This window comes from Mustela nivalis, assembly GCF_964662115.1.
Source record: "Mustela nivalis genome assembly, chromosome: 7".
In the NCBI taxonomy this organism is placed as follows: Eukaryota; Metazoa; Chordata; class Mammalia; order Carnivora; family Mustelidae; genus Mustela; species Mustela nivalis.
The window spans coordinates 88,930,029-88,953,683 of NC_139026.1; the positions used below are offsets into that span (position 1 = coordinate 88,930,029).

The window sequence follows — 23,655 nt, forward strand, 5'->3', positions numbered from 1 at the left end:
CTCTCCTAGTGGGAGCTGCCTTTGTGGGTGAGGGCCGGTTGCCGCCAAGATTCCATTCACTCCCACATATCACAGTCTAAACCCCACATAGCTAAGCAGAATCCTCTGTACCTTTCTTCCAGGAGCATGAAGTCAGGGACTCAGCTTTTATTATTTCCTTGAAGGAGAGGACAGGAAGTGCATTCAGTCATCTATCTGTTGTTCATCAAGCACCTGCTCTGTGCTCCTGGCCCGGGTACTGAGGAGACCCAGCCTGGTGTGGCCAGCTAACATTAGGGTTGTGAGCTCTACATAGAGGTAAGTGCTGGCTTCTATTTGACTCCTCTGCCCTATTATTTCAGAATGCTGTCAAGCTCCTTGGATCCCTAAACCTTGCATCAGAATATTAGACACCAGTGGTCCGTTGGGCAGAGATGAAGTGGTAGAGCACAATCTAGAATCCAGCACAGGGCCCGGCTCAGGGATGTTGGTTGAGTGGAATCAAAGGTGATGCCTTGCTCTCATCAGTTTTGATGATGGAGCCCAGACCTCACCAATTCAGCTAGGTGGAAGGGGGAGGAGAGAGCAGTGCATGGCATGAGCCCAACTCCTTGGAGGCAGACAAGTAAAGAGAGGGGCCCGTAGTACCGTCATGTTCTCCCTGCTCTGAGCCCAAATGCCAGGCCTGCCCCTCACCTTACAGGCCTAAGGAAGAGCACAAATGAAGATCCACTCACTACAGAGCTAAATTTGTATCAAGTCTAAGTTACGTGTGAATGGTCTAGCCTTGTATCATGATAAGCCTACCTTCATAATAACCTGGAAGGCCACATTTAAGTTTAAACTTCTAGCTCTCCTTGAAGCTCTGTGTTAGAATGTTCCACAGTGTCGGTCCCCAGCCAACAGTCTGCCTTCACTTCCCCCTGGCAGCCCCACCTCCCATGGCAAGGGGCTTTGTGGGTATAAAACACTCCAGTTTGCATATCCAAAGTCTATCCACTCAGCTCTCTGACAGTGGGCCTAGGAGTGTGCACACCCATAGCACAGTCTGTTCAGACACAGAGAAGAGAGAATGGGAAGTGGGCTTTGCAGGGAATTCTAAGGTCTTGGAAGGAGAAAGGACACGTCCTCTTGACCTAGCCTTCTCTGGTGAGGATCCTGGCTGGAGGGTCATGGCAGGGCTTTCTGCAGTGAAAGGTCAGGGCACTGACCCTCACCCTCTTGCAATGGGGTTTTCCAGGCTACAAGCTCTGATAGCAGAGACAGCTCCCTGGTACCTCCCTGGCTTCTGTTAGCCATACTCCCCTCTGCCCCTGGTAAAGGATCAACAAGCAGGCCCATACAAAAGAAAAATACTGTTTATTCCACACAACTACATCAAGTGCTTCTTCCCCATTCTCCCCTTCCCACCCCTCACTCCAGCCCTCAGCAGGCTTTGCTCCTTGTCAGGGGACAGTCAGAACCTCAGTGTCAGAGCCTGGCCTATGAGGCAGAAAGATAATCTAGGCATAGGAGGGTGAGCGGGTCCAAGGACACAAAAAATGTCAGGGTCTCTCTCATTCCAAATTCAAGTGTGTTCCTCAATCCACCTGGCCAGATTCTTTCCTGGGCCCCCACTAGATACAATGCCATGGAGAGTGCAGGGTCAAAGCCCCCAGCTGATTCACTGGGCCATATAAAAAGTTCCAGTCTTTCTTTCATTTAAAACAAAACCAAACAAACAATACCACACGCAGATATTTAAATAATTTCTGCCCTCTCTCCTGTGTAAGCTCTGGCTTCTGTCCAGAAAGGTGCTTTCAAAACAAACGTTATATAAATTCCCTTCATTGCGTGGTGCTACCAGAACAAAGCAGAAGACCCACCTCAGGTACAGATAACTGCTCCCCAAGGACTTGACAGTGGGAGAGCAGGAGCAGAGACAGGGAGCCTGTGAGCTCTGCCTTGGGCCATTTCAGGGATACTCGGTGCCCCCCCCCCGCCCCCGCCTGGAGAATTCATCCTGCAAAAATTCTGTCCCTTGGAAAGACTGATCCATCCTTCCTGGAGAGGAGAAAATGGTTTCATTCTAGCCCAGGCTCAGGAAGACAGATTTAGAAAAGGGAGGAGCTGAGAAAGCATGGCCAGGCCTAATTTAGACCAGAACTTCATTATCTTTTTCCTTTCCCAGACCAGGACAGATGGGATCCTCCTGAATCTCCCTGGCCACCCCCACCCCCGGATTATATGCTACTCCCTGGGCTCCAGCTGTGACCCACTTGTCTCTCCCAAAAAAGAAAGCATATCTGAATGCAAGTGTTTGAGGGCGAAAACCTGGCTCTCTCTAATTCATTGAAGGGTAAGCCACTGAATCCTTTACTGACCCTGATATTTAACTCTTCTTACTGCAAACTTGTTAGGCATGCCTCTCACAGGTGAGGTCCTCATCTCATGCAGATGGGCTAGATAACCTTAAACTTGAGCCTGCCCCTTGGGAGACATATTCTCTCCTGGGAGGCTGGGGCAGGCAAGGCGCCTGCCTGCTTTCTCATTCTTACCACACTCGGAAGGTTTGGTTGGTCTGAATGCAGTTTCAAAGCTGTTTCCTTCCAACATGGATTACAAATGAGAAGGTTCCGCTTTAGTGCAATTTCCCCCCAAAAGGAATCAGGGAGAGTGGGAAAGGAGATCCCATGTTCTGGCCCCAGGGTTGTGGGAACCTTCTGACCTTGAAGGCAAGGCAGACACTGAGCCTGACCTTCTGAGCAGCTCATCACACTTTTCGGAATTGTGCCTCTTGGGTCCTTTTGGGGAGACAGTGTGCCTACAGGCAAAGAGTGGGAGGTGAGGCTGCGGTTCCACGGTTCCACGGGACAAGCGGCTGTACCTGCCACACTTACACACAGGAGCAAAGGGGAAGACAGCGAGGAGAGAGAATGCCATCAAGAACAAGAGCTAAGGGCCAAGGATCCTTTGGGGGCAGCTGCAGCCCTGCCCCAAGGATGGAGAGTGTCTGGTTCCCAACCAGAATTCACCCTTGGAAAACCACATTAGCAAAGTGCTTCTTTAAGTGACACCACTTAAGGGAGGGGTCCCCTGGCGTGACTGGCTGGAGCCTGGAGCTCTCCAGCGGGCCCCTCTGCCCTCTCCATGCTGTGAGATACGTGGAGGAGCTGAGGGAGGCAGTGAACACACATGCACACAGTGGAGCCTCATGACCCAGGACAAGCACAGCTGCACGCGGCAGAATGACAGGTGCTGTCACGGCAGTGGCTGCAGCCAGGGGCCAAGGAAAAAGTACAAAGTGCTGGAACACAGGGCTGGGGGCTGAGCCCTAAGGGATCTGAAAGACATTCAGCTTGCTGGTGTTCTTGAGTGTCTGGCGCCGATTGCAGAACCAGACCCGCACCACCTCCCGGTCATAGTTGAGCTCCTTAGCGATCTCAGTGATCTCCTGGCCCGTGGGCAGCGGGTTCTTCTCGAAATAGGCATTCAGAGCCTCTATGGCCTGGGGGGTGAAGGAGGTGCGGCGTTTGCGTTTCTTGGAGGGCTCACCTCCCACAAACTCCATCAGGTTCTGCTGTCCTTCCTGGTTCCGGAGTTCGGCTTCATTCAGCCACTTCTCCAGCACTGGCTTCAGCTTCTGGGCACTCTTGGGTGTGATGTCCAGCTTCTCAAACCTGTGGGTGACCCGAACCCACGGAAGGGATGGTAAGAACTCTCTACACCTGGGTGTGAGTACTCTCCACACCTGGGTGTGAGTACTCTCCACGAGGGGCTGCTCCCCTCAGGGCTGGTGACACAGGACTAAATGTTCCCCTCAGCGTCCCCACCGTGACCACCCTGGCCCAGCCAAGCCCGGCCTCCTCAGATTGTCCTGGGTCCCAGGTCACACCAGGGAGACCATTCCCATGGCCTCAGTTCAGTGCTGCAACTGCCCTTTGAACGACTCTTCCAGAACGTTCACACCCAAGGGAGTGAGGTCCTCTGAAGAGCTGTCTAGAGAGGCCTTCAGAGATGGCATCTGGATGTCATGAGTGCCACCTCTCCAGTCAGCCTCCCAGCAGCTTCCCGAGGTCAGACGACTCTTTCTGACCAAGCCCAGATGTGACTACATAACTGCCAACATGGTGCCCGCTCTAACGGTCACTCTCATCTAATCAAGGAGTCGGCAGGCACCTTTTCGCCATCCCTGAGCCATGTGCTCATTCTTGTTTGAAACCCCCTGCCCTGCTTTGATGCTGAGACCAGTTCTGCACACAGAAAAGTCAGCTCCATCCCCTTACAGTCATGCCTTGGAGGAGGGGCAGATGGGAGCATAAGGGGGGTGGGGGGTGGGGGGACGTGGTTGAGAGCTAAGTCAGTACCGAAGCCCCACTTTTGTGACTAACTTCATAAGCTGTACCTCTTTCCCTGTAGGGTTCCTGAATGAATTAGGGTCCTGGGTTCCCCCAAACAAAAGACCACATAAATGCTCAGGATTGGAGGATAAACTACGGAGGGCCCTCAGGCAGACTGGATCAGTCCTTGGCTACTCTAGGTGCTCATGTTGACCCCTAGAACAGCCTTCCTGGTCTGGAAGGAGGCAGAACCAAGGGAGAATATGGAAAGGAGCCATGCACCTGGGTCCCACTGAGTGCCTAGCAACATCAGGTGCCTGAGCAGGACGTACTCACCGGCAGATAGCTGACTGGCTGTAGGCCGGGCCTTCTGTGGCAGTCAGAGCCTGACCCACCTGAGTCTGTGTGAGGCCCAGGGACAGCCGTCGGATCTTAAAATTCTTGGCAAACTCCCGGATCTCTTCCAAGTTGATTCCGTCCTCATCCAGACTTGGGGTATGTGGCTCTAGGCCAGAGGAAGGGATTGGGGTGAGTGTGTAAGACAGATGATATCACTGCTTATCTAGCTTATTGGCCTTGACTGCTAAAGTAGCGACAGATGAGAACATTTGACACAAGGGCCATGTATCCTTATTACCCTCATCACCCCTTCAGGTTCTTCTAGCCCTAATGGCCGACCCACCCCCATTCTCCCTACTGCTAGCCCCAAGCACACCTTAGCTATCCACATTCCTCAGATACTGGGTGACAGACCAAAGGAGAGACAGCCAATGGGTTGGGTTCTCAAAGAAGCAGCTTCCACTATCATCATGCCTAGAATCCAGCTCAGCAGGAATGAAACTAAGAAAGCCAATCCCTGGTGTTGGGCCTTTGCCTTCCCCCTTTGGATTCTAGAAAGTTTATTAAGGAGAGCGGCATTTAGAGGTGCTGGGGTAGGTGAGTAAATGCCTCCTCTCCTCTTCTCCACAACCCTCCCCAGGAGCCACTTACTGGATACCAACTGGCTGACAGTAGGGGTCTCAGAGCAGGTGATTGGAATGGGAGCAGAGGCAGATGGCTTGGCCGCTGGGGCTGGGCTGGTGATGACCACCGCAGGCTGGGGCATGGCCGGCGTGGGCTGGATGGGCTGTACCTATGAGAAGAGAGCCAGTGAGTTCCTACTGCTCACCTGCCTGTCTCGGGCGGGTTGCAGTCCCTGAAAGGACCAGAGGCAGGGCAAAATAAGCACGAAATCCTCACTCACCCACACACTCCTACCTATGTGCCATCACAAAGCAAGACTAGAAACTACTTATTAGAACCCACCCCACAATCATGACCAAATTGGAGGCTCACAGGCACCTGTGACACCGGCAGGTCAGAGGCTCAGAAATATTCAGTACCCTTGGTCAAAACCCCCACAAGTTTCCCCCCTTGAGATAACTGCTCTCAAATCTTTTCCCTCAGAGCAGAAACCAAAACGTGATTCTAGGGCCTCCCCCCAATGTCCATTAATAGGGAACTGGCAAGTGATTCCTGGGACTCCCCTATAGAGAGATTTTGCGCAGCTTCTAAAAAGAGTACAGGGATGTCTGGGTGGCTCAGTTGGTTAATTGTCTGCCTTTGGTTCAGGTCCTGATCCCAGGGTCTTGGGATCGAGTCCCACATCGGGCTCCTTGCTCAGCAGGGAACCTGCTTCTCCGTCTGCCTGCTCCTCCCACTGTTCATGCTCTCTCTCTCTCTCATAAATAAATAAATAAATCTTAAAAAAAAAAAAAAGAGTACAGTAAATCTTTTAAATACTGGCATGCAAAGAGCTCTGGCTCACAGTGCTAAGTGGAAAAAAAAGTAAAGTGAAAACAGTTTTTAGAGAATAATTCCTATTAAAAATACATATGAGTTTCCAGGGAAAAAAATCTGAGGCCTAAAAATCAAGTTGTCAACAGAAGTCATCTCTGGAGGTGGAACTTGAAAGGATTTTTACTTTTTCCATTACACTTAATATTGGAATTTTTATAAAACTCATGTATCATATTTATCATCAAGAAAAACTAATTAGTATTTTTTGCATGATTTTTTTGAGTAAACTCTACTTCCAACATGGGGCTAGAACTCATGACCTCAAGATCAAGAGTCACATACTCTACTGACTGAGCCAGCCAGGCGCCCCAGTATGATTTTTTCTTAAAAAAACAAAACAAAAAACAAAACAAAACAAAAAACAACTTCCTGAAAAGTGCAAATTTCTCTAGGATGAGGCCTATTCCTGGATTCCCTCTAGCTTTTAAGTCCATTCCCTCTTTATCCCCAGAATCTTCTTAGCCTTTGGTCAGGGCTCCTCATTTCTTGTTAGAACTGTTTCGGCTGCCTCCTAACAGGTAACAAGGACTCAAGTCTCACCATGGTTCAGTTCCTAGCTCCACCTGGACAAGAGCTAATTTTTTTTTTTTTTTTTTAAAGTAGGCTCCATGTCCAGTGTGGATCCCAACATGGGGCTTCAACTCACAACCCCGAGATCAAGACCTGAGCTGAAACCAAGAGTCAGATCCTTAATTGACTGGGCCACCCAGGCACGCCCCCCTCCCCCTGCCACCTGGACAATTTCTGTTTAATACGCATCTAGCTGCTTCCCTACTAAAAACCCTTCCTACATAATAACAGTGATGAAATAAAAGCACCATTTTCCCAGTGCTTCCTCTGTACCAGAGTGTTAACTGCCTCATGTGTAATGTGCCCGTTAACATTCATAACCTTCTGAATTGGCACTCTGAGAATCTCCATACTACAGAGGAGGCTAAGGGGTTATTCACAAAGTTTGGAAGCAGCACACCGCATTTGAGAGTCATGGCCTCGACATCGCCTGAGAACTTGCCAGAAATGCAAACTCTTGGGCTCCACTCCAGCCTTGCTGAATAAGAACTTCAGGGGTGGGGGAACATGTGTGCATGTGCTGGGAATCTGCATTCCAACAAGCCCTCCGGGTGGTTCTGACACCCACTCCCGTTTGAGAACCCCTGCTCTGTCTGGCACGTTATCATTCCTGCAATTATGTAAAGGTAGTCCCACTTATCATCCCTTTGGGTTAGGTCACCGTCCCTTCTCTAGGGAGCCTTGTTGAACTCCCCAGTCTGTCAGGCGCTCCCTTCTCCAGCTCCCCACAGCACCTTATCAAGTCCCTATCATAATCCTAGTCCCGCTGGCTTGCAGCCATCTCCAGCGCTGGGCTATCTAAGTAAGGCTAGGAAGTCCATCTTACTCATCTCTAGATCGTCAGCACCTGGAATACAGTAAGCACTCAAACACTGCTCCTGGAACGAACAAATAAAGGAATCATCAAAGCCACAGGGCAGAGTGAAGGGGTGAAGTGGGAGGAGGTGCAGAATCACTCTCTGGGCCTCTTCTGGTGGTCTGTTCATCCTGGAGCTAATCAAGGCCTAATCAAGGCTCCGTCTACTCTGACCACCTCCTTGGCCTTCTCAGCACGCCGCCACTGGCCTCTGAGGGCACAAAGATGCATCTTGGGTGTGTGTGGGGAGAGCTAGGGGGTGCTCCTTCCCTGGACAGACTATGGGCAGACTCGCTTGTGCCTTCTACCCTGGGATTTCCCCTCACTTTGGAGAGGTGCCCTGTTTCCTAGGGACCTCAGAAGACTACCTTGTCCTGCCCCACATTCTCAAGGGAGGCAGCCCACGCCAGATAACCTTGCCTGCCGCCCACCCCCCCAACCCCTGCCCTCACCCCAACCCAGCCCTTGTACCTCACTCTTAGCGGGGGACTCAGGCGTGCTTGCCTTCCGGACAGCCACAGGCGGAGGCAGGGGGCTGCTGGCCAGGGTTGCAATCACCTGGCCCTGGGCATTCAACAACAGCTGGGGGGTCACAGCCTGGACCTGCAGGCTCGGGGCTGGAGCTGGGGCTGCCACACTAGCCGAGTTCACTACCCACGGCAAGGCTCCAATAACCTGGGAGAAGACAACGCAGGGACCCCGGGGGGGTGAGGCCAGTGCCCAGTCCCGCCCCCAACCCAAAACCCCACACTGGCAGGCAAAGGGACTTAAACAAATCATTTCACCCTTCTGGACCTCAGTTTCCTCATCAGTAAAGAGGGTTCATCCTCTAGGAGCTGTCACCTTTATTCCACCTCCAGAGCTATGGTGGGGCAGGAAGAGGTCCACCCATGAATCATAGCCCTGGTTGCAAATCCCTGCCCCGCCACATTTTCTCGGGTGGCTTCATTTCTCTGTACCTCAGCCTTCTCCCCTGTGAAAGGGGAATGAGAATCTACACCTGGTAGGCCTATACTCAAAGTGAGGTGACGTCATGTATGAGAAGGCACCTGACACAAAGAGGGGCCACAAAGTGGGAGATCCACAAAAGAAAGCCCCCCGACTAGAGGGAGTCCCTAGAGAGCAGGGGAGTGGCTACACCCCTGCCTGAGCTCAGCATCAGTAGGTGGCTGCCACATGAGGGACAGGACACCTTGCTCAAGTTTCTCTAACCCTTAGCATGTGTCATCTTCCCCCCTGCCCCAACCCCGGCTTCTCCTCAGCCCCCAACCCTCAGCCCTGCCTTTGACCACTTGCCTGTCCCTGAGCGTTGGTGAGGATCTGACTGCTGATCCCCGGCATGCTGGGGATGGCGTTGGCAATGACCGGAGTGGTAGTGAGGGAGCCTAGGATCTGGGTCTGTCCCCCGAGGGAAGCAGCACTGATCTGTGGGGGGAGAAAGAGCCTTGCTCAGAGGCCAAGGAGCAAGAAAGAGCCCAAGGCAGAGAGGAGAAGGCTGAGGGCTGGGGGGTCGGGGCGATACAGGTGCTGAGCAGATGTGAATGTGGGCTGTAGGCCCAGGTCCACCAGCTGAAGAGCATCCAGGGCCCGGGGCTGTCGGGGGCTGGTGGGGAGGGGTGGGGCTGCTACCAGGGAAGGGTAACTCTGGCTAATCTCTCAGGCCGGGCCTGGGAGGACAGAAAGTCCAGACGGGAGGGACCGATGTGATTCTGGTCACATCTAACAGCTCCCCTGCCAAGCCAGGAGCCACACTGGACAGACACTGGTGGGGCCGGAAGCCTCCAGCTCCACATTAGCCAGAGCTCACAAGCGTGCTACCCTAAACACCATCCCACCCTCCAAGGCCGATCCAGTGGTTCAGGTTCTGGAGAATTGGCCCAGCCCTCTTGGTGGAGGCTGTCTGCTGTTGTCTGGGACGGACGGGCTGGCAGATGCAAGGAGAAGGCCTCCGAGGGAGCCATCTCTGCCGATGTGTTGGAAAAGAGCCGTATTCAGGGGGCTGGTCCTCCACCTCCTTCCTCCCCTGTGGGAAGGGCCAGTTCCACCCTTGGCCCAAGATTCGGTCCATCCCTGGTCAGCCCTGGGTGAGGGCAGCGGCTTACAATTCCTGGGCTTAGCGCGAAGCCTGCAGGCTGGACGGTGATCTGTGGGGGGTTGTCCACCGGCTTGGGTGTGGGAGCCGTCGTGGTGGCAGCAGGGGGCTGCGGGAGAATGGCAGGTGTGGTCTGCAGCAGCGGTGGGGTCTGGAACAGCGTCTGGGGCGGGGCTGCTGGCCGGGGCTGGGTGGGCGAAGAGGCCTGTGCTGGTGCTTGCGGTGGGACAGCTTGGACAGGTGTCGGGAGCGCGGCATTCAGCACGGCAGCTGCTACGGAGCAAGGCAGAGACAGGGGTGCTCAAACGCCCAGCCGCAGCCCCAGAGCGGCTCCAATCCCAGGGGATCTGGCGCAAGGATGATAGGGGGTTGGGACAGCGGGGCAGAGGGGACAGGCAGCTGCGATTCCCTTGATCCTTGCACAGGACAACATCTCTCATCCCCCCTCCCTTGGGCCTGGAGGTGTTGGAGGTTCAAAACCAGAAGATGAATCTTCTTGCGGTCCTTCTCCTGAGGCTGGTCATGGGGTGAATTCTGGCGTGGGGGGAGAGGGGCAGTCTCAGTTGGCTGAAGTAAGAGAGGCCTGCTGGGCCAGCACGGTGTCACGGCCTCGAGTCCCGAGGTGGTGCTGCAGCTCTGTGGCTGGGTGCCTGGGACACCGGATCCAGACTCCAGGGCTGGGGCCCCGGTGGGCCGCGGGTTCTGAGTCCAACATGGCCAGCGCGCGTGCAGGGAGAGTAGTATAGGGTGGTGGGGGGGCCTGGTGCAGTCCTGGGGAGAGTGGCCGTTACCTTGCAGACCGGCTAAAGGTGGCTTGAAAATTCCCCCCGTGGGAGAAGCAGCTGTCAGTCCTGGGAGGGCGGCCACGGTTGCTGTAGGAATTGTCCACACGGCCAGCCCCTGCTGACCAGCCACTTGACCTGCAATACTGATGGGGATAAGAAGAGGTTGAGTAACTGCCCCTGCTGGAACCATAACTCCTGTCAGAACTGTGGCTAAGTTTTCCTGAGTCAAGACCTGCAAAAGCAAACAAGATTTCAAAAAGAAAAGAAAAAATAAAAAATCAACATTGACAGCGCAAACGCCGGGTCTCTAGGACCCGGTTGAGCACAAACAACGCATTCTGAGGGCATGGGGGGTGGGGGGGAAAGCCACATGAGGGTGGGGAAGAGACAAGCCCTAGCCAGAGGCCCAACCCTGAGGGGCTGCCTGGACCTGACCAGCCTGCCTTCAGAGAAGCTGCCCACCCCCCTTGGAGACAGGGCCTGGCCCTGTTCATAGCATAACCAAAGGGGCCCAGGCATGGCCTGTCGCCTCCTAGGCCTTTCCTGGGCCCTTAGCCACAGGACCTGGGCTTTGTGGCCAGGAAGCAGGGGGTAGTGGAACCAAGTGGTCAAGGGCCTACTGAGGCCTCTGGGAAGCTCTGATGGAAGATACCCCTGCCAGGTGCCCAGCGGATCTGTGCCTGAAGCAGAAGGCCACACGGAGCTCAGCACGGCTCAGGGATCCAGGAGGTAGCTTTTCACAGTGCTGGGGCTGCCCCCTGGCTCTAAAAGAGGACTCTGAATGACCTATTAACTCTTCCAGGCATCCACTGGAGGGGCTAACAAGGGCACCCGCTCATTTAGTCATGAGATTAAACAGAGATACCTGGGGTACCAAAGAGTCAATGTTATCCCTACCTACAGTCCTTGCTGGGCTGAGGGATAAGACTTGGCAAACACACATCTGATCTTCCCAGAAGGCCTGATCTGGGGTAGGGGACAGGTCAGGGGTACCTCAAAGGGGAAGCCCTCCTCTAAGCCACAGCCCCTTGCCTGTTCTACCCGTGAAATTCCCAGATCCCGTGGCCACCCCACGTTGGCTGTCCCATGCTTCGCTCCTGCCCAGGGCCCGCTGCTCAGCTCCCTGGGTGGCCCTTACCTGGGGGGCAGCTTGTACAGCGAGGGGCGCCAGCGTCTGGGATGCCTGAGGCTGGCTCGGGGCTTGGCTGAAGGTGGCAACTGCAGGGGCAGGGCTCGGAGGGATCCCTGGGAGAGACTTCACTTCACGTGGCATGGAGAGAAAGGACAAGGAGTGAGCCTGGTACATGCACAGGGGTCACCGGCGTAGAGTGTCTGGTTGCACCCTGAGGTGGCAACTCTTAGCCTCACACTGTACTTCTGCATAACCCCAGGTCAATCGCTGGCCTTCCCTGGCCCGGGAGGAACCACTTCCCCCAGTGCTGCCAGTCTCGAGAACAGGAGGCCGGAGTGCCCTGTACCCGACCTGCAAGGTAGGTCACCCTCTTCCCACCTCTAGTCGAAGTAAACGCAGGCCTGTGCACAGCTGGCTCTCAGTTTCTATTTCCCGGTTCCTTAGGACAAGGTGACCTATCACATCATCAGTAGAAGGGCCTGCAGTGAACGCTGGCAGGGAGGGAGGGACCTAGAACAGATGGGAGCAACTCTCCTTGGCTCATCCGGCAATGGAATCACCGTTCACAACACCTGTGGACTACTTTTTGGAAGCAGCTGCTGGCCTGGGGGAAGACTACCAGGATTCCTGTAAGGGCAAGTCCTTGAAGTGACAGGCCCCGAAAACTGGACTCCGGAACCCAGAGGCGCTCCAGGCTGGGCAATGTTTCTCTGCCGGGGCCTGAGGTCTGACGTCCAGAAGAGAAGCTTCACTGAGCTTGAACTGGAGCTTTTCGCCCACATTAAAGCCCCTCCTGCTCCCTTGACATAGGTATTGGGGACCCCCACCAGGAAACCTCTTCAAAGCCACAGAACAATGAGGAAGGGGCTTATTATTTAATACGTGGTGAGACTACAGATGGGGTGATGGAGCTTAGACCAGATTGGTGGCTTCTTAATACCGGATGGGCATAGACTTCTAGACCCTAATCAAGGCCTCTCAGATCAGAATGCCCGGGAGTGGAGGCAGTGAACTCTCTCTTCTTTCTTTTAAGCTCACTTGTGACATAGCATGGAATAGATAAACTTCCAACCCAGCATTCCCAGACCCTCTGTTAATCAGGAAAGGCAGCAACCTAACTCGGGACTGTGATGTCCACAGTATACAATGACAAAAAATCCAATTGTTTAAGGAAATAAGGAGACACACAGGCAACAACGAAAGCCTTCTAAAATTCAAACAGAAAATTAAATGGCAGGTTTATCTCACCCACGGAAGGGAAATACAGTTCTACCCACTGGAAAAAAATCAGAGAGCACAGGGATATTCTGAAACTATGAAAATTTAAAAAAGATGTTGCTTGACAAAATTTTATAAAATTAAAAAAAGGAAAGTGGAAAAATGGGAATGTGATTAACATGATGGTGAAAAGCTTACTATCTAAAGAAAGGAGATATTCATTTTATTAGGATTTATTTCCCAGGTAGGACCCAGGGTCCATTTAGGGCTGACTGCCTTTAGCTTAGGTCCTTTCCTGTGAGACTGCTTTTCAGAAAGACTGAACCAATTCACAGTACTGTCAATAATGTCCCCATTTCTCCACCATGCCCCCAATTTAGGTCTTATCACTATTTACTTTTTTGGCTTAACAGGTATGTGGTACCTTCTCGCCAATTACTTGAATTCTCATTGAGAGATTTTGTATTTTCCCATGGGATGACTTCCTCCTACACATACATTTGACTTCTCTTCAAAAGGAATCCCAGTGGACTATACCTCAAAGAAAAAAAATTATCAGAGTGCCTGGGTGGCTCAGTGGGTTAAGCCTCTGCCTTTGGCTCAGGTCATGATCCCAGGGTCCTGGGATCAAGCCCTACATCAGGCTCTCTGCTCAGCGGGAAGCCTGCTTTCCCCCTCTCTCTGCCTGCCTCTCTGCCTACTTGTGATCTCTCTCTGTCAAATAAATAAATAAAATCTAAAAAAAAAAAAAAAAATTCTCAAAGGACCAGAACAAAGGCACTCAATGTAGCACTGGTTATGAAACCCAAACAGTTTGTCAATCGCAAAGCAAAGCCCAGAATCAGGTGTGTGAATCTATGCTAGTAAAGGAAATGGGGGTGCCTGGGTGGCTCAGTTGGTTAAGCGACTGCTTTCAGCTCAGGTCATGATCCCGGAGTCCCAGGATCGAGTCCCGCATCGGGCTTCCTGCTCAGTTGGGGAGTCTTCTCCCTCTGACTCTCTCCCCTCTTATACTCTCTCTCTCTCAAATAAATAAAAAAAAAGTTTACTTAAAAAAAAAAAGGGAATAGGCCTATGAATAATATGGTGGTAAGTGTCCTATTACAGTCTACCCTTGGTGGTCACAACCGTAAAAATACATACCTGTGACAAGGACAGGATAGTAATTTAGAGTGATATAAATCACGCGATCTTTTTCATCCTGAAAAAGTTTCCCATTACTTAGTTTTGTTTGAAGAGGAAACTCTTCTTACTTACTATTGCGTATCTAGAAAGACTAGCAAGGCCACAGTTTAAGTTGGCAGCTTCTTGGGTGGTACTGTCAAAATGCCTTCCTTTCCTTCTAGATGATAACTAAAATTTCCCTTACAAAGAACAGGACTTTCATGAAAGGCCTAAATATACAAACCTCTGGAAGAAAACACGAGCTACCATAAACACTCATGCTAGGGTATAAATAGTTGATTTAGGATCCATTTCTGAGAGCAGGTTTGAACAAGGAACAGAATCAAGGCACCAGAAGAAAGGAGATATGGAAGACAGATTAAAGGGTAAAAACGGATGGGGAGCCTGGATGGCACCATCGGTTAAGTGTCCGACCCTTGATTTCAGCTCAGGTCACCATCTCAGGGTCCTGATATTGAGCCCCACATCAGGCTCCGGGTTGAGCATAACCCTGCTTGAGATTCTCTCTCTCCCTCTGCCCCTCCCCCACACTCCTCTTAAAAAAAAAAAAGAAAAAAGAAAGAAGAGTAAAAAGGGAAATCAGGACATTGTGGATAAACCTGGGATAAACCTCCCGAATTTTCTGAAAAAGGGTTCCACCCCCACCATGGGAAGGAATCAGAAGAGGGGGGCCAGGTGTAACATCCTTGTCTTGGCTGCCTGCTCTCCAGGGCACTGCCCCCATGGGACTAGGAAATGCCCACCCTGGCCTCAACATGGAGTAGAGCATTTCCAGGCTAGGGGAGAATGGTCATGTCTCTTGCCATTCCTTTATTCAAAAAGAGAAAAAATCCTAGGTTACTAGGGTCCCAAATGAATGTGGGTAGAGCAAGGGATGTGAGGCCTTGCAGGTTTCTTATTCAGGAGTTGCTCGAAATCCCTAAAGCCTGTCCTCATTTGTTCTCTTCTTGGCTCCTCCTCTTGGTCCACTCCTATCAGCCCAGAGATCTAGGGAAGGGGAGATAAGCAGCAGCTCAGGGAGATGTATCTTGGAGTTCTGGGGTCGGGGATGATGAGGGAAGTCCCAGGTCCCAGGTTTCCAGCAAAAGATGTCTCTTCCATAAGTTATCAGTGAGGAAAATCCAGGAAAGGATGCCCCATGGCCAGAGAGCCACACCTGGCACCATCCCAGTCTCTAGAACAGCCCTCCCTAGTCATGTCACAGCTACCCTGCAGGGTATTTAGGGGAGACTGTGCAGGGGGGATCATCTCTCTCCATTCCCAGTACCTCTCCATTCCCGGTACAAGAGAATCACACTCTTGCCCTAAAGTTGTTTTTCAGAGGGCAGCTCAGGGGCGCCTGAGGGCTCAGTCGGTTAAGTGTCTGCCTTTGGCTCCCAGGGTCCTGGAATCAAGTTTTGCACTGGGCTCCCTGCTCAGTGGGAGGCCTGCTTCTCCCTCTCCCACTCCCCCTGCTTGTGTTCCCTCTCTCTCTTTCTCTCTGTCAAATAAATAAATAAAATCTTAAAAAAAAAAAAAAAGAAGAAAGAAAGAAAGAAAGGAAGGAAGGAAGGAAGGAAGGAAGGAAGGAAGGAAGGAAGAAAGAAAGAAAGAAAGAAAGAAAGAAAGAAAGAAAGAAAGAAAAGAAGTAAGATCCCAGGTTTGACTCACAGCAGCCCAGCAGGAAGTAAGGAGCTAGGATTCTGTAACGTCCCACAGAACCCAACCCCTTAGTCCTGGGTAAGTAACATGCCCTCCTACCCGCAGCTGCTGGAACCTCCTGACAGGGCCTCCTGGAAGGGCTGTTAGGATCCTGAAGGTCTAGTACTTTCTGCATTGGGCTGGCTGAGACCTAGAGCCCTCCCTCTCTGAGGTGAATTCAATCCCCTCAACTGAGCCTTGCCTCTCTCTGCCCACCTCACCCTGGCCCATCCCTGTTCAGGTGTGGAAGTGATTGAAACCAGATCTAGAGCTCCAGGGAAAAGGAGGGCACCACAGCCCTAGCAGCTAAGCAGATGGATAGGGGTGGCCAGAGGCTGTCCAGAGGACAGGAAGACAAGACCCAAAGGCTGCCTAGGCCCAGGGATTCATGCTGGCTCTCCAAGGAGCCAGAGGAAGGGACTCAGGTAGAGCAGTGCCTGATGGGAGCGATGGCCTCGTACCCGTTGCCTCTGCAGAAGAGTCTGGGTTGTCTGGCCCGGCTTCACCAGCAGGTTCACTGGCTTCACCAGGGCCTCTGTTCTGGGAGCCCTCAGCAGCCACTCCCTCCAGCCCTTTGCCCTCCTCCTCGGCCGAGATCTGGGCATCCACTCCAACTTCCAGCACGCGGATGGTCTCGTGGCCTGACATCACGATGACCTGCAAACACAGCACAGGGACTTCACTGGCGCGAAGCGGGCGGAGCGGCTGGTCTAGTTCCCGGGGAGGAGAGCTCTGGGTTCGGTTAGGGGAGAGCGGAGAAGGTAGGCTCTCCAAGACTCGACCTCCTGCCTGAGGGCTGCGTGACACTGGGCCAATTCCACAGCCTGGAGCAGGCTGCAGCTCCCTGATTCCAGGAGAGGAGCTTCTGAAAGGACCTGGGAGCCTGGTGACAGGGGAAGGACTTGACATGGGCTGAAAAAAGCCTCATAGGACCAAAACACTTGGGGATATTTCTATGTGCCTCCCTTTAGGGACTCAGTTCAGGGAGTGGTAAGTGGCCTAACCCACAGCCTTGCAAGGGTGTCCTCTCAGCTGCTAGGATATTGGAGTGCACTGAGGAAGGCCCCTGACACAGCATCCACAGCTAAGCTGGGCCAAGAAGCAAATCCCTCTTCACTTCTGTTGAAACCATATAGAAGTTCCCTCAAAGATATAGGGGGTGGAAAATGAACGCTCCACATTGTCGAGAAACGTTTTAAGCTCATGATTCCTTTATTTCCCAAACCCCAGGGAGGAAAGGCCAAGATTTCCCTGTGCACTAACTTCCTGAAATGCGGGTCAGGAATCCTGGAGGTGGCAGCTTTGCAGGTCCAGTCGTGCCATCTGTGGGCGAGCTCCCACCTCGAAGGGAGCTTCCACACCCAGGGGTGCAGGCAGCACCCAGGGCCTCCTCAGAACCTCTGGTCATCTCCTGCTCAAACAGCCAGCACTCCTTGGCTCTTTACCTCCAGCACTGACTGGCTTTCAATCGGGCCATTCAAGAGTCAGGGACACTGTGTACTCAAAAGTTCTGTTGGGCCTGCCTTGCACTTGGCCTGTACCAGAAGGCATTCCTACCACACAGTCCTGAAGCCTGAAAACTGAATCCAGCCAGAGACTGCTGGAAAAAGTGACAATGTAACCCATCAAGGAAGGATGAGGGAAATACACTTCCAAAAGCAGTTCCCTCTCCTATGCAAACTCAACCTGTGAGGGACTTCAGTCTGATTATATTTTAAGAGATGTTAGTCTTTTTGTTTCTTTTTAAAAAATGATATAATAGGGCGCCTGGGTGGCTCAGTGGATTAAGCCGCTGCCTTCGGCTCAGGTCATGATCTCAGGGTCCTGGGATCGAGTCCCGCATCGGGCTCTCTGCTCAGCAGGGAGCCTGTTTCCCTCTCTCTCTCTCTGCCTGCCTCTCTGCCTACTTGTGATCTCTCTCTGTTAAATAAATAAATAAAATCTTTTAAAAATAAATAAATAAATAATTAAAAACGATATAATAAATATGTTCACTACAAAAAATTATAAGAAAAAATAGAGTAAATGACATGATGCCCAAATCTTTCCTTATGTAAATATACACATATTTGTATATATATATATTTTTAAATTTTTTAAAATTTTTTATTTTTTATAAACATATATTTTTATCCCCAGGGGTACAGGTCTGTGAATCACCAGGTTTACACACTTCACAGCACTCACCAAAGCACATACCCTCCCCAATGTCCATAATCCCACCCCCTTCTCCCAAACCCCCTCCCCCCAGCAACCCTCAGTTTGTTTTGTGAGATTAAGAGTCACTTATGGTTTGTCTATATATATTTTTAATTTTATTTATTTTTTAAAGTAAACTCTATTTTTATTTTTTTTAAGATTTTATTTATTTATTTGACAGACAGAGATCACAAGTAGGCTGAGAGGCAGGCAGAGAGAGAGGAGGAATCAGGCTCCCCGTTGAGCAGAGACCCCCTGATGCAGGGCTTGATCCCAGGACCCCAGGATCATGACCTGAGCCAAAGGCAGAGGCTTTAACCCACTGAGCCACCCAGGTGCCCCAAAAAGTAAACTCTAAAGAGTAAAGTGAACTCACAACCCCAAAATCAAGAGTCACATGCTCTACCAACCAAGCCAGCCAGGTGCCCCATACATATTTGTATATTTTAATTTCACTTTTTTGAAACAGCTTAGGGGCACCTGGGTGGCTCACTCAGGCGTCTGTCTTCGGCTCAGGTTATGATCCCAGGGTCCTTGGATAGAGTCCCACACCTGGGCTCCCTGCTCAGTGGGGAGCCTGCTTCTCCCTCTGCCCCTACTCCCCAGCTCACACCCCCTCTCCCTTTTTCTCTCTCTGCCTGAAAAAAATAAATAAAATCTTAAAAAAAAAAAAAAAATATATATATATATATATATATATATATATATAGTCACAGCTTAAAGGCCCCAACTCAGTCCCTGAGAAATCCTAGCTGGTAACTACATCTGGATGGGTTAAGTAACCAAGAATTTGGTAAGAAACAGGTACTGACGGGTTCTCTGGAGTCTTCCCCCTGGACACACGCTGGGGTCCATGACCCTCACTCCCCCCCTCTTCCTGCCCCAGCATATACCTGCTCATTGACAGTCAGAGATGACTCTGGCCCAGCTCCAGGATCCATGGTCACTTGTCAGGGTCGGGTGGGGGCCGGCCCACACCTAGCACATCTGTGGGATGACATGGGACAGGAAAAGCAAAGGCTGATGTGATGTAGTCATACAATTTCTGTATCACCTTGAAAAGTCAGGAGTAGAATGGTAAGAAGAGAGCGAACCTAAGTTCTCTCAGGTGTCTATAGAAGTAAACAGGATTCTAAGGACTTTAAAACTAAAGCGTCTCGCTTCCTACAGCATCCCAGGAGGATCTACACTCAGGAGGAGCCAGGGTGACCAGAAGAAAGAGAAGGGCAGGTATCTGTCTTTGGGAGTCCCCCAGTCTGCAGGGAGAGGGCAGACCCAGCAGAACCCAAGCTGATTTTGGCCCGGACACTGAGAACCTCAGACACAGGGAAGAAGCCCTCTGATTAGCCAGGGAAGTTTGAGCAGACTTTGAGCAAGTTTGAGCAGACTTCCTGGGAGAGATGGTGAAGACAGGGATATATTAAAACAGTAGTCCCCAACCTGAATATGCACAATCATCATCTAGAGCACTTACTAAAAATACAGACACCAGATTCCCCTGAAGCAAGCATCCCCAGAGAGTCTGATTCAGCAGGTGGATCCCACAAAATCAGCTCGCAAGTGATTCTGTGGCAGTGGCCTAAGGACACTACTGGCCTTTAACACCAGAGGCAGGACAACCTCCCAGATCTCGGAGCAGCGGCCAAAGGCAGGGAGAGGGAGTGGGAGGAACCCCTGTGAAGACCAGATTGGCTGGCTGGAGCCACAAACCGGTAGGGTCATTAAAAAATAAAGGTATAAAGGGGACAAACAGGTTTAGATACTTACATAGAAAAGTAGGCAATTAACACTGATGTTGAGAGCCTCTATTGCTAAGTGTTTATGTAACACTTATTCCTGCTCATTATTCATGCCAGCTGGGGGAAGGGGGCATTATTATGACCCAGGTGCAGATGAGGAAAGTAAATTCAGAGACATGTTCTAGATTCTAGATCTTTCCCTCCCTCTTTCAACCGTGGGTGGGTTGATCAGTCTTCCTTTTTTATGATTTTATTGATTGAGGTAAAATTCACCACTGTAACCATTTTAAAGTGTCAAACTAAGTAGAATATAATAGATTTACAATATTGTGCACCCATTACCACAATTTAGTTCCAGGATATTTTCATCATCCCCCAAAGGAAACCCCATTAGCTGTTACTTCCTTTCTCTGCCACCTCCAGCCTCTGGCAACCACGAATCTGCTTTTTTTCTTTATGGATTTGTTTAGTCTCCATATTTCATAAGTGGAATCATACAATAAATGGCCTTTATGTCTGCCTTCTTTCACTTAGCAAAATTTCCCCAAGGTTTATCCATGTTGTAGCATGTACCAAGACTTTAATCCTTTTTATAGCTATGAAATAGCCGATAATATTGGGGGCGGGGGTGTGTTCCTGGCACTGTCTGCACGGGCTCAGGGAGAGGCAAATAGAGATTTCATTTCCAAGATGGAAAGTTTATCAAGCTCAGAGGTGACTTTACCGAGTTCTCCCCTGGCCCAGGCCCTGACCCAGCACCTCCTGGCACAAGCCGTTCAAGACAAAAACCTATTAAGTGCAACACTTCATGAGTAAGGAAAACAAGATCTTCATTTAATCCCTATTACAGCATGGTAAAATGTCTTAAAGTAGAGAATGAAGTAAACCTATCAGACCTTTTCAAAGAAACCAGTATCTTCACCAGAAAAAAACTATTTGTAATTTTAAGAACATTTTTAGGGCGCCTGGGTGGCTCAGTTGGTTGGGCAACTGCCTCCGGCTCAGGTCATGATCCTGGAGTCCTGGGATTGAGTCCCATATCCGGCTCCCTGCTTGGCGGGGAGTCTGTTTCTCCCTCTGACCTGTCCCCTCTCATGCTCGCTCTCTCTCCCTCTCAAGCTCAAAAAAATAAAAAAATAAAACACATAGATCGCAAAGGTGAAGAAAGGACATATTCCATAAAACACGTTTCAGGATATGGATGCACGTGGATCTGTGCACTCGATCCTGGGTCACACGGTGATCTCCAAAACGGTTTTGTGAGTGAGGCTGTCCCAAACACGGATTAAATGAAGAACAAGCAAAATTGGATGAAGCAGGTTCAGGGAAAGGAAGACATTTTTCGGGGACAGAAACTAGCATAATGTACAGACCAAAGAAGGCCTTGTGTCAGTTATGGGGTCGCTCCAAAAGGAGTGTAGAAGCTGTAATCAGCTGTTGCTTTATGATGGGCAGCCGGCTGAAACTGGCAGCAAGACTCAGCCTTGCTAAGCTGCTAGCCCACTATGGGTTAGATGACCAATTGCTATACTCCAGCAGAAATGAAGGAAAAAACGGTGTTTAATTTATAATTTTCCCCTAGGATTTTTTTGAAAATGATAATGTAATTAAAAAATATTTATACACTTTTTGAAGATACTTATATATTTTATTTTTTTTAAAGACTTTATTTATTTATTTGACACAGAGAGAAGAGAGAGACCATAAGCAGGCAGGCAGAGAAAGCAGCAGGAAGCAGGCTCCCTGAGGAGCAGAGAGCCCTATGCGGGTCTTGATCCCATCCATTCCTGAGATCATAACCTGAGCAGAAGGCAGAGACTTAACCCACTGAGCCACCCTTGAAGATCCTTATGCATTTTAAAGGGAAGATATAAACCATTAGGGCTTAGAGAAAGTTATCCTGATGACCATCAGTGTAGGGCACTCTTAGAGAAACTAAATCATAAAATGAAAATTCAGTATTTTGAATAAACTTGCCAAAGAAAGCGTGACATTTAAAGAAATGTGAAAAAAAAGTTTAATCGTGATTAAATAATTTGGACAATTGTGGAAGTCAGTTTTAATACATTGTTCTGTTTATTATGGCAAAAAATTTTATTTTAAATTAAAAAAAAAAAAGGTCCAAACTGGTGAATGTCTAAACCTAAACTGGCCTAAAAATGCCTGCCTCTCTCCTAATTTGTGACCCTGATTTCCATTCATTTACCACATATTTCCATCTGGATGGTCTAATAGGCAATTAAACTCATGTCTTGAAAAAAAATCCACTGTATGGATACATTACATTTTGCTTATCCGTTTATCAGTCGATGGATGTTTCAGTTGTTTCTACCTTTTGGCTGCGTGAATAGGGCTTCAGTGAATTTTTCCGTACAAGTTTTTGTTTGAACGCTTGTTTTCAATTCTTTGGCATATATACCTAAGAGTGTAATTGCTGGCTTAGAGGTTTTAGGGTCCTCACTCTATGGCATAGGTTTTAGGGTCCTCACTCTATGGCAGAATGTTCCTTGGCCAAGAAGGCAAGGGGGACCACGAGGTTCCTTTTCTCCCTTTCCTTCCCTAACCATCTAGCTTAGGGATGAAAGGAAAGGCAAGAAATTCAAGACACTGGGGTGCCTGGGTGGCTCAGTGGGTTAAAGCCTCTGCCTTCGTCTCAGGTCATGATCCCAGGGTCCTGGGATGGAGCCCTGCATCGGGGGGTGGGGGGGCTCTGCTCAGCAGGGAGCCTGCTTCCCCCTCTTTCTGCCTGCCTCTCTGCCTACTTGTGATCTCTGTCTGTCAAATAAATAAATAAAATCTTAAAAAAAAAAAAAAGAAATTCAAGACACCTAGCAATTTGAAAAAGGAGTAAATAAGGCTCCCCTCTTCAGGCAGGACAAGGTGGGGCAGAAAGGGGAGAGGAATTTGCTGGAAGACCTAGTAGGCACCTTCCACCCTCACTGGGACTCTGGCCTCATCCCTGGGTGATGTCCTCCTCCAGATTTTGTACATGGGAATCTTCTGTGAGTTTTGCCAACTTGGCAACTTACCACCACTTTGGGATGGGAACTGGGATGAGCCAAAAAATTTGTAACATACAGAAGTCAGTTAGCAAGTCATCTGCAAATTCAAATAAAAGGCGGGGCGCCTGGGTGGCTCAGTGGGTTAGGCCGCTGCCTTCGGCTCAGGTCATGATCTCGGGGTCCTGGGATCGAGTCCCGCATCGGGCTCTCTGCTCAGCGGGGAGCCTGCTTCCTCCTCTCTCTCTCTGCCTGCCTCTCTGCCTACTTGTAATCTCTCTGTCAAATAAATGAATAAAATCTTAAAAAAAAAAATTCAAATAAAAGGCAGAGACAAAACAGAGCGGAAAGGTGTGCAAAGTAAATTTGGGTCCATTATAGCTTGATACACACATTTCACGGGGGAAGGATTTTTCAATTCCAAAGGCCTTCAGGTGCGAGGCACCGGTAGCCAGTCATTGTGGGGCAAGGGCCATCTGTTCAAGAGGGGCTTAAAGCGTGCTCCCAGTCTTGTGGCCACTGGTCCCTTGGGGCCAACCATGGCCACTCACAGGGAGTGATTAAGCAAGTGTCCACTTTGTGACTGTGTTATTAGGGGGATTTAAGCAGTACAGAGGCTCAGGTAATCCTAACATCCTTTCCACCCTCGAAATTCTATGACCTTATGTGGACCTGGTTCCTCAATATTTAGTCCTTTGTGTCAAGGGAAAAGGCAGTCCTGGCTCAGAGCCTCTGCCCACACACAGGCACACTCTGACCAACTGACCAGGCTTCTGCCCTCCAGAAAGGCATGCAGTACAGAGACAAATGCCTCCCTCATCTCAGACCCCAGAACTTACTCATCTCCCTTCGTCTTGGCTTTAGATGGCTCCTATCAGAGATACATGTGATGGAAACACCTCTCCAATCTGCAGACACTCAGCATTTTGACTCTGAAAGCTGTCCTGTGTGCTTCCTAGCTCAGTATCTGTGCAGACTTTCCCCTGCACCAGGTCCCAGGCCCCTGCCAGGAACTTTCCACATTTTTCAAGCCTAAGTCTGTGCTTGGCCTCACTGACAAGAC

At 50.3% G+C, this 23,655-nt stretch overlaps 1 protein-coding gene across 11 annotated transcripts in view; it reads right to left on the reverse strand.

Annotated features, from left to right (window-relative positions):
• Nucleotides 1–1,319: 1,319 nt before the first annotated feature.
• The window catches only part of POU6F1 (POU class 6 homeobox 1), a 30,447-nt gene continuing 8,111 nt past the window's right edge, over nucleotides 1,320–23,655 (reverse strand). For 2 of the 11 annotated variants that reach the window (XM_082741279.1, XM_082741278.1), the window contains 10 exons: nucleotides 18,748–18,841; nucleotides 16,117–16,312; nucleotides 11,579–11,700; nucleotides 10,447–10,583; nucleotides 9,666–9,928; nucleotides 8,860–8,988; nucleotides 8,035–8,238; nucleotides 5,289–5,430; nucleotides 4,635–4,803; nucleotides 1,320–3,638 (listed from right to left, as the gene is read on the reverse strand). In XM_082741279.1, the coding sequence (XP_082597405.1) occupies nucleotides 3,293–3,638; nucleotides 4,635–4,803; nucleotides 5,289–5,430; nucleotides 8,035–8,238; nucleotides 8,860–8,904 (906 nt within the window). In that variant the 5' untranslated portion in view covers nucleotides 8,905–8,988; nucleotides 9,666–9,928; nucleotides 10,447–10,583; ... (1 more) ...; nucleotides 16,117–16,312; nucleotides 18,748–18,841 and the 3' untranslated portion in view covers nucleotides 1,320–3,292. Of the gene's footprint in view, nucleotides 3,639–4,634; nucleotides 4,804–5,288; nucleotides 5,431–8,034; nucleotides 8,239–8,859; nucleotides 8,989–9,665; nucleotides 9,929–10,446; nucleotides 10,673–11,578; nucleotides 11,701–16,116; nucleotides 16,313–18,747; nucleotides 18,842–23,655 lie in introns of all 11 variants that reach the window. The other 9 variants (XM_082741280.1, XM_082741281.1, XM_082741272.1 and 6 more) reach the window with 6 other exon arrangements.